The 10926-nt window shown below is 41.9% G+C and overlaps 1 protein-coding gene across 1 annotated transcript in view; it reads right to left on the reverse strand.

The window, feature by feature from the left end:
- LOC110514797 (cytochrome P450 3A27-like) overlaps positions 1-2984 on the reverse strand; it is a 23837-nt gene extending 20853 nt beyond the window's left edge. Inside the window, exons 1-3 of the mRNA XM_036948688.1 lie at positions 2711-2984; positions 2420-2513; positions 1999-2051 (exon numbers count right to left, since the gene is read on the reverse strand). Coding sequence (XP_036804583.1) covers positions 1999-2051; positions 2420-2513; positions 2711-2784 — 221 coding nt within the window. The 5' untranslated portion in view covers positions 2785-2984. The remainder of the gene's footprint in view (positions 1-1998; positions 2052-2419; positions 2514-2710) is intronic.
- Between the last annotated feature and the right edge of the window lie 7942 nt (positions 2985-10926).

Raw genomic sequence — 10926 nt, forward strand, 5'->3', positions numbered from 1 at the left:
TGTTGGGTTCTGATTGGTTCTTGTTAAATCATATTATTATATATATATTAGTGTTGGGTTCTGATTGGTTCTTGTTAAATCATATTATTATATATATAGTAGTGTTGGGTTCTGATTGGTTCTTGTTAAATCATATTATTATATATATAGTAGTGTTGGGTTCTGATTGGTTCTTGTTAAATCATATTATTATATATATATTAGTGTTGGGTTCTGATTGGTTCTTGTTAAATCATATTATTATATATATAGTAGTGTTGGGTTCTGATTGGTTCTTGTTAAATCATATTATTATATATATATATTAGTGTTGGGTTCTGATTGGTTCTTGTTAAATCATATTATTATATATATATTAGTGTTGGGTTCTGATTGGTTCTTGTTAAATCATATTATTATATATATATTAGTGTTGGGTTCTGATTGGTTCTTGTTAAATCATATTATTATATATATATTAGTGTTGGGTTCTGATTGGTTCTTGTTAAATCATATTATTATATATATAGTAGTGTTGGGTTCTGATTGGTTCTTGTTAAATCATATTATTATTATATATATTAGTGTTGGGTTCTGATTGGTTCTTGTTAAATCATATTATTATATATATATTAGTGTTGGGTTCTGATTGGTTCTTGTTAAATCATATTATTATATATATAGTAGTGTTGGGTTCTGATTGGTTCTTGTTAAATCATATTATTATATATATAGTAGTGTTGGGTTCTGATTGGTTCTTGTTAAATCATATTATTATATATATATTAGTGTTGGGTTCTGATTGGTTCTTGACCCTATGAAATATACATATTCCAGTCACTGAGGGAAAGAGGGGAAATTATAATGTTTATGTTCCTGTTTCGTCAGGATATGTTATCGTTATCAGGGATCCTATTGGAGGAGAAGAGACACAGTCTGGTACCAGTCACCATGACAACCGTGATTACGTTACTGAGTTTGGGGGTAATGTTGGACAGGTAAAACTAGTAACTGAATGTAATCAGATTACGTTACTGAGTTTGGGGTAATGTTGGACAGGTAAAACTAGTAACTGAATGTAATCAGATTACGTTACTGAGTTTGGGGTAATGTTGGACAGGTAAACTAGTAACTGAATGTAATCAGATTACGTTACTGAGTTTGGGGTAATGTTGGACAGGTAAAACTAGTAACTGAATGTAATCAGATTACGTTACTGAGTTTGGGGTAATGTTGGACAGGTAAACTAGTAACTGAATGTAATCAGATTACGGTACTGTGTTTGGGGTAATGTTGGACAGGTAAAACTAGTAACTGAATGTAATCAGATTACGTTACTGAGTTTGGGGTAATGTTGGACAGGTAAACCAGTAACTGAATGTAATCAGATTACGGTACTGAGTTTGGGGTAATGTTGGACAGGTAAACTAGTAACTGAATGTAATCAGATTACGTTACTGAGTTTGGGGTAATGTTGGACAGGTAAAACTAGTAACTGAATGTAATCAGATTACGTTACTGAGTTTGGGGTAACGTTGGACAGGTAAACTAGTAACTGAATGTAATCAGATTACGTTACTGAGTTTGGGGTAATGTTGGACAGGTAAACTAGTAACTGAATGTAATCAGATTAAGTTACTGAGTTTGGGGTAATGTTGGACAGGTAAACTAGTACCTGAATGTAATCAGATTACGTTACTGAGTTTGGGGTAATGTTGGACAGGTAAAACTAGTAACTGAATGTAATCAGATTACGTTACTGAGTTTGGGGTAATGTTGGACAGGTAAAACTAGTAACTGAATGTAATCAGATTACGTTACTGAGTTTGGGATAATGTTGGACAGGTAAAATTAGTAACTGAATGTAATCAGATTACGTTACTGAGTTTGGGGTAATGTTGGACAGGTAAAACTAGTAACTGAATGAATTGAAAGGAGGTGATGAAGGTGATGAATTGAAAGGAAAGAGCATAGTACAGCTGTGAGTCATCCTAGTACGGTACAGCCGACTGAACTCACCCCCAGATTCTCCCGTACTTCTGAAAGCACTCTGTGTCAAAGTTAGTGAAGCCCTGCAGAGAGAAAGAGAGAGAGAGAGAGAGAGAGAGAGAGAGAGAGAGAGAGAGAGATATAGAGAGAGCGAGAGAGAGAAGAAACAGCTGATTCATGCCCTAGGAGGTCATGTAGGTGTGTCTGACACCTGAACAGAGAACACACCTGAAACAGGTGAGAGTTGAGGAGGGTTTGTTATTTTCTATGGACCCCAGGGTCAAGGAACACAACTTCTAGACTGATCAAATCTCATATTACCTTTCATTTATCTATTGTTAAAACAACCGGCTAGTCCTCTTTTTCCTTCTCAATGCATTTTTTTACATGGGGGGAAATAACACTGTTGTTTAAAATATGAGAGAGATATTTATTCTGAATGGGTACTAACCTTTTTATACTCCAACATTGTGCCAAAGTAAGGTAGGGGTTTGGGACCAGGGATACCCATCTTAGTGAATACACCATAGGGCCAGTACCCGTACCTGTACACACACACACGCGCGTACGCACACACGCAAACACACGTTAACTATCAGTTTGTTCTTGAGAATTATACAATATATATATCATATCTTGCATTGTTGGAAAATTACCCCTAACTAAGCATTTCACTGTTAGTCTACACCTTTTAACTACGATAAATGTGACAAATAACATTTGATTTGATGTAAGTCCTTACACTACAATGAGGGTGATGAGGAGGGCCAGGAGGGTCCAGGTCTCAGCGGAGAAGTATGGTAGAAAACTCATCATCTTTCCTCCGGTTCGGCTCCCTGCTGCTTCTGAAAACCAAGGCTCCGTTTCCTCTCAGGTTCGTTCGAGTTCACTTCTCCGATGGTCTGACAGGTTTTGAGTTGTTTTTTCTGTTCAAGTTCTAGTGTGGTTCTTCTGTGACGCGGCAGATCTCGACTAACGACCGTTGCTCTTCTCCGTTCTCTGTTTGTTACAAGCGAGTATTGTATCCCGTCGGAAAAGCACCTGTGTGATGCTAGCTAGAATAAGGATGAGCAACAATGGAATTTGCGGTTCGACTTCAAAATAAAGGTCCCATGCTGAAACTGATGCAAACGGATAAAAATGGTGGAATAATGCCATATTTGGATTAGATATTGCTAAACAGGGTTAGAATGTTGTTATATGAATTAAACAAAAGACAATGAGTAGTTAATTTGACACACAAACATAGTTGAAGTCCCACTGTGGCTGTATTAGAATTGCATTGAGACAGACTTCTATTGCACTGTACAGCGTTACCTCTGGATCTTGGGTCCATGAAATGTGAAGAGATTACGCAAATATTGGTGTCTTAGCTCTTATTGCAGGACTTTACCTGTGGGAAATCACCTCACAATTCCATAAGTTCATTAAACAAAATAATAACATTTAACCTTTATTAAACTAGGCAAGTCAGTTAAGAACAAATTCTTATTTACAATGACGCCCTACCCCAGCCAAACCCGGATGACGCTGGGCCAATTGTGCGCCACCCTATGAGACTCCCAATCACATTCGGATGTGATACAGCCTGCATTCGTTTCAGGGACTGTAGTGACAGAGTACAATTCTGAAGAGTTTACACAAATATTAGCATCGTAGCTCTTATTGCGGGACTAACTGTGGGAAATCACCTCACAATTCAGACCGCTGTGCCACTCGGGTGCCCTGTACATTGCAATATGAATGTTCAACAGGCACTATAGGCTGAATTGTGAGGTGATTTCCCACAGTTAAAGTCCTGCCAATATTTGTGTAAACTCTTTAGAATTGTAATCTGTGGGTGTCAATGAGTAGGCTGGTACCTCATGTCATGAACCACAGACCCATAAGGCTGTACATTGACGTTATGTTGCAGTCCAAAAAACTATACATACACAGTGCCATTTTAACATATTTTATTTGGTGTCAAATTAACTAATTTTTTTTTTTTTTGTTGAATTTATATTACAATATTCCAACCTTGTTTTCAAATTATCTCGTCCAAATGTAGCATGATTCCATTTGTATCCGTTTGCATCAGATTCAATGGGAAACGTTTATTTTGAAAGCCGAACCGCCGATTCAACTATTGTTGCTCCGGCAAATATTGTTCACGACACACACACGCAATAAAGAGATTAGAGCGAGACTGTGTGAGAGGTGAATGCGAAGCAGGGATATTTATTCTCCCTTTTGTACTTTAACTATTTGCACATCATTACAACACTGTGTGTGTAGACATAATACGACATTTGAAATCTGGATGTGGAAAAGTGTTCATCTGGATGTTTACTTTGGTCGAAAGGACGGTTAAAATCACAAACACAATAACAAGCTAACTCACTTTCTCGTTACATTAGGAGACTCGCATGCGCACGCACGCACGCACACACACACACACACACACGTTATCGCCGCCTGACCCGACACAGTCACTCAGCTGTAATAATCAGTCCTGGTGCCGTGCCAACAGTGACAACACAGCATTTTCCATACACAACAGTAAATCACAGATTGAACAACGAGCCAGATGTTTGACCTGAAGCATCCGGTTGGTATTTCCGTCGCCAAATATGGTGATGAGAGGAAGTCCAGTGGCCGTCAGTGGGAGAAGACGGAGCGAGATTCTCCTTGACGAAACATAATATCTCAGTCGGTTTTCTGTGTCCCAAACTAGAATCTGTTGTCGACTTTAGCCTTTGCCAAATTTACAAAAAAAATGGCATTGTTTAGGATGAGTGCAAGGGCGAATTGAGTCAATGCACACATTAACCTCACAGAGTAGGTGTTCTCTAACGGAAATCAAATCAAATCAAATTGTATTAGTCACATGCGCCGAATAGAACAGGTGTAGACCTTATATTGAAATGCTAACTTACGAGCCCCTAACCAACAATGCAGTTTAAAAAAATACAGATAAGAACAAGGGACAAAAGTAAAAAGTAATTGAAGAGCAGCAGTGAAATAACAATAGTGAGACTATATACAGGCGGGTACCGATACAGAGTCAATGTGCAGGAGCACCGGTTATTTGAAGTGGTATGTACATGTAGATAGAGTTATTAAAGTAACTATACATAGATGACCACAGAGCGTAGCAGTGGTGTAAAGAGGGGTGAGGGAGTGGGGGGGCACTGCAAATAGTCTGGGTAGGGGTAGGGGCTTATGGCTTAGGGGTAGAAGCTGTTTAGAAGCCTCTTGGACATAGACTTGGCGCTCCGGTACCACTTGCCGTGCGGTAGCAGAGAGAACAGTCTATGACTAGGGTGGCTGGAGTCTTTAACAATTTTTAAGGCCTTCCTCTGACACCGCCTGGTATAGAGGTCCTGGATGGCAGGAAGCTTGGCCCCAGTGATGTACTGGGCCATTCGCACTACCCTCTGTAGTGCCTTGCGGTCAGAGGCTGAGCCGTTGCCATAAAAGGCAGTGATGCAACCAGTCAGGATGCTCTCGACGGTGCAGCTGTAAAACCTTTTGAGGATCTGAGGACCCATGCCAAATCTTTTCAGTGTCCTGAGGGGGAATAGGTTTTGTCGTGCCCCCTTCACAACTGTCTTGGTGTGCTTGGACCATGTTAGTTTGTTGATGATGTGGACACCAAGGAATTTGAAGCTCTCAACGTGCTCCACTGCAGCCCCGGCAATGAGAATGGGGGCCTGCTCCGTCCTCCTTTTCCTGTAGTCCACAATTACCTCCTTTGTCTTGATCACGCTGAGGGAGAGGTTATTGTCCTGGCACCACACGCCCAGGTCTCTGACCTCCCTATAGGCTGTCTCGTCGTTGATCACGCCTGACACTGTTGTCATCAGCAAATGTAATGATGGTGTTGGAGTCATGCCTGTCCGTGCAGTCTTGAGTGAACAGGGAGTACAGGAGGGGACTGAACACGCAACCCTGAGGGGCCCCAGTGTTGAGGATCAGCATGGTGCATGTGTTGTTACCTACCCTCACCACCAGGGGGTGGCTCATCAAGAAGTCCTGGATCCAGTTGCAGAGGGAGGTGTTTAGTCCCAGGGTCCTGAGCTTATTGATGAGCTTTGAGGGCACTATGGTGTTGAACCCTGAGTTCCTTTTGTCCAGGTGGGAAAGGGCGGTGTGGAGTGCAATGGAATTTGCATAATCTGTTGAACTGTTGGGGCGGTATGCGAATTGGAGTGGGTCTAGGGTTTCTGGGATGATGGTGTTGAGATGAGCCATGAACATCCTTTCTAAGCACTTCATGGCTACAGACGTGAGTGCTATGGGTCAGTATTTGTTTAGGAAGGTTACCTTACTGTTCTTGGGCAAAGGGACTACGTTGGTCTGCTTAAACATATTGGTATTACAGACTCGGACAGGGAGAGGTTGAAAATGTCAGTGAAGACACTTGCCAGTTGGTCAGCGCATGTCCCATCGATGTGGATAGGGGGGTCCTCCCTCTGCTGTTTCCTGAAGTCCACAATCATCTCCTTTGTTTTGTTGACGTTGAGTGTGAGGTTATTTTCCTGACACCACACTCCGAGAGCCCTCACCTCCTCCCTGTAGGCCGTCTCATCGTTGTTGGTAATCAAGCCTACCACTGTAGTGTCGTCTGAAAAACTTGATGATTGAGTTGATGATTGAGTTGGAGGAGTGCATGGCCACGCAGTCATGGGTGAACAGTGAGTACAGGAGAGGGCTCAGAACGCACCCTTGTGGGGCCCCAGTGTTGAGGATCAGCGGGGTGGAGATGTTGTTACCTACCCTCACCACCTGGGGGCGGCCCATCAGGAAGTCCAGTACCCAGTTGCACAGGGCGAGGTCGAGACCCAGGGTCTCGAGCTTGATGACGAGTTTGGAGGGTACTATGGTGTTAAATGCTGAGCTGTCCTCGATGAACAGCATTCTCACATTTTTTATTTCGTTTTTTTATTTCACCTTTATTTAACCAGGTAAGCTAGTTGAGAACAAGTTCTCATTTGCAACTGCGACCTGCCCAAGATAAAGCATAGCAGTTCGACACATACAACAACACAGAGTTACACATGGAATGAACAAAACATACAGTCAATAATACAGTAGAAAAAATAAAAAGTTAGTGCAAATTAGGTCAAATAAGGGAGTTAAGGCAATTAATAGGCCATGGTGGCGAAGTAATTATAATATGGCAATTAAACACTGGAATGGTAGAATGTGCAGAAGATTAATGTGCAAGTAGAGATACTGGGGTGCAAAGGAGCAAGATAAATAAATACAGTATGGGGATGAGGTATATAGATGGGCTGTTAACAGATGGGCTATGTACAGGTGCAGTGATCTGTGAGCTGCTCTGACAGCTGGTGCTTAAAGCTAGTGAGGGAGATGGGAATCTCCAGCTTCAGTGATTTTTGCAGTTTGTTCCAGTCAGTGGCAGCAGAGAACTGGAAGGAAAGGCGACCAAAGGAGGAATTGGCTTTGGGGGTGACCAGTGAGATATACCTGCTGGAGCGCGTGCTACGAGTGGGTGTGCTGCTATGGTGACCAGCGAGCTGAGATAGGGCGGCGCTTTACCTAGCAGAGACTTGTAGATAACCTGTAGCCAGTGGGTTTGGCGACGAGTATGAAGCGAGGGCCAGCCAACGAGAGCGTACAGGTCGCAGTGGTGAGTAGTGTATGGGGCTTTGGTGGCAAAACGGATGGCACTGTGATAGACTACATCCAGTTTGCTGAGTAGAGTGTTGGAGGCTATTTTATAGATGACATCACCGAAGTCAAGGATCGGTAGGATGGTCAGTTTTACGAGAGTATGTTTTGGCAGCATGAGTGAAGGAAGCTTTGTTGCGAAATAGGAAGCCGATTCCGATGGAGATGCTTTACTACTTCTTGTGACTCCCCATCCGGGTCCGGGAGCGTAATCATCGCCTGACACAAATTAGCATAACGCAACGGACATAAATCTTCCTAGAAAATCTTCCTATTCATGAAAATCACAAGTGAAATATATTGGAACACAGCTTAAAACCAGTTATGCATTAGGGGGCGCTATTAAAATTTTGGGATGAAAAACGTTCCTGTTTTAAACAAGATATTTTGTCACGAAAAGACTATGCATATAATTGACAGCTTTGGAAAGAAGACACTCTGATGTTTCCAAAACTGCAAAGTTATTGTCTGTGAGTGCCACATAACTGATGTTACAGGTGAAACCCAGATAAAAATCCAACCAGGAAGTGCCGCATTTTTTGAAACCGCCAATGACTCCTTATATGGCTGTGAATGAGCTAGGAATGAGCTTAAGTTTTCCACGTTTTCCCCAAGGTGTCTACAGCATTGTGAAGTATTTTTAGGCATTTCCATATAGCATGTGGTCACATGGTGTCTCCCGCAGAAAATCTTGCGTAAAATACTGAGGTAGCCATTTTTCCAATCGCTTCTTATGAGAAACCAATTGCCTTGACGGATATATTATCGAATATATATGTTAAAAACACCTTGAGGATGGATTCTAAACAACGTTTGCCGTGTTTCTGTCGATATTATGGAGCAAATTTTGAAAAAAGTTTGCCGTTATAGTTGTAGCATTTTCTGGTCGATTTCTCAGCCAAGCATGATGAAGAAACAGGAGCTATTTCGCCTACAAAAATAATATTTTTAGAAAAAAGGAACATTTGCTATCTAACTGGGAGTCTCCTGAGTGAAAGCATCTGAAGTTCTTCAAAGGTAAATGATTTAATTTGGTTGCTTTTCTTATTTTCGTGAAAATGTTGCCTGCTGCCAGCAGAGCCTAGCATAGCATTATGCCATGATAAACTTACACAAATGCTTGTCTAGCGCATATTTTGAAAATCTGAGATGACAGTGTTGTTAACAAAAGGCTAAGCTTGTGTTTGAATATATTTATTTCATTTCATTTGCGATCTTTTGCGTATTATCCGCTGCGTTGTGCTAATGCGTTTGAGCCGATGATTACGCTCCCGGATACGGGTTAACCCTCTGTCATCTCAGATTTTCAAAATATGCTTTACAGCTAAAGCTAGACAAGCATTTGTGTAAGTTTATCATAGACTAGCATAGCATTATGCCTTGCTAGCAGCAGGCAACCTTGTCACGAAAATCAGGAAAGGAATCAAATTAAATCGTTTACCTTTGATGAACTTCGGATGTTTTCACTCACGAGACTCCCAGGTAGATAGCCAAAGTTCATTTTTTTCCCAAAAGATTATTTTTGTAGGCAAAATAGCTCCGTTTGTTCTTCACGTTTGGCTGAGAAATCGCCCGGAAATTGCAGTCACGAAAACGGCTAAATATATTCCAAATTAGCTCCATAATATCGACAGAAACATGGCAAGCGTTGTTTATAATCAATCCTCAAGGTGTTTCTCTAATATCTATTTGATAATATATCCGTTGGGACAATTCCTTTTTCTCTAGGACCGATTGGAGTAATGGCTACCTCTGCACTTTACGCGAGAATCTCTCTCGGAGCCACCATGTGACCACTTACGCAATGTGCCCCCATACGGCTATTCTTCAACAGAAATACGTAAAACTACGTCACAATGCTGTAGACTCCTTGGGGAATACGTAGAAAGCGTAAGCTGGTTGATAGGGCATTCATAGCTCAATAGGGACTCATTGGAACGCAGCGCTTTCAAAATATGGGGCACTTCCGGATTGGATTTTTCTCAGGCTTTCGCCTGCAACATCAGTTCTGTTATACTCACAGACAATATCTTTACAGTTTTGGAAACGTTAGAGTTTTTTCTATCCAAAGCTGTCAATTATATGCATATTCTAGCATCTTGTCCTGACAAAATATTCCATTTAAAACGGGAATGTTTTTTTTCCAAAAATGAAAATACTGCCCCTAGAGTCGCAACAGTTATTAATGTGAGTCTGGAAGGAGAGTTTGCAGTCTAGCCAGACACCTAGGTATTTGTAGTTATCCACGTATTCTAAGTCAGAGCCGTCCAGAGTAGTGATGCTGGACGGGTGAGCAGGTGCGGGCAATGATCGGTTGAATAGCATGCATTTCATTTTATTTGTGTTTAAGAGCAGTTGGAGGCCACGGAAGGAGAGTTGTATGTAATTGAAGCTCGTCTGGAGGTTCGCAACTACCGGTCACACAACCACCGACCCCACAACCACTGACTGCAACTACACACCACACACATCGACTACACAACTTCCGACCACAGCTACTGACCACACAACTACTGACATCAACTGCTAACCACACAACAACTGACCACACCAACTGCCCACACCAACTGACCACAACTACTGAAAACACCTACTGACCACACCTACTGACTACAACCACATAACTACTGACCAAACACCTAGTGACCACACAACTACTGACCACTTTCCCACAACTACCAAACACTCAACTACTGACCACAACAACTGACCCCACAGCTACCGACCCAACACCTACTGACCACACAACTACTGACCAAACAACTGCCTACCACAACTACCGAGCACAACAATGGACGACAACGACTGACAGCAACTACTGACCACACAACCACTGACTGCAACTACTGACCACAACTACTGACTATGCAACTACTGACCACAATCACACAACTACTGACCATTTTTACTGACCAGAACTACTGACCACACAACCACTGACCACAACCGCACAACTACTGACCACACAACTACTGACCGCACAACTACTGACCACACAACCACCGACCACAATTACCGACTGCAACTACTGACCACACAACTACTGATCACACAATCACTGACCACAGTCACACAACTACTGACCACAACTATTGACCTCAACTCCTGACCTCACAACTACTGATCACACAACCACTGACCACAATCACACAACTACTGACCTCAACTCCTGACCTCACAACTACTGATCACACAACCACTGACCACAATCACACAACTACTGACCTCACAACTACTGACCTCACAACTACTGAACACACAACTACTGAACAAACACCA

The sequence above is a fragment of the Oncorhynchus mykiss genome, chromosome 17 (genome assembly GCF_013265735.2).
Source record: "Oncorhynchus mykiss isolate Arlee chromosome 17, USDA_OmykA_1.1, whole genome shotgun sequence".
Lineage (NCBI taxonomy): Eukaryota > Metazoa > Chordata > Actinopteri > Salmoniformes > Salmonidae > Oncorhynchus > Oncorhynchus mykiss.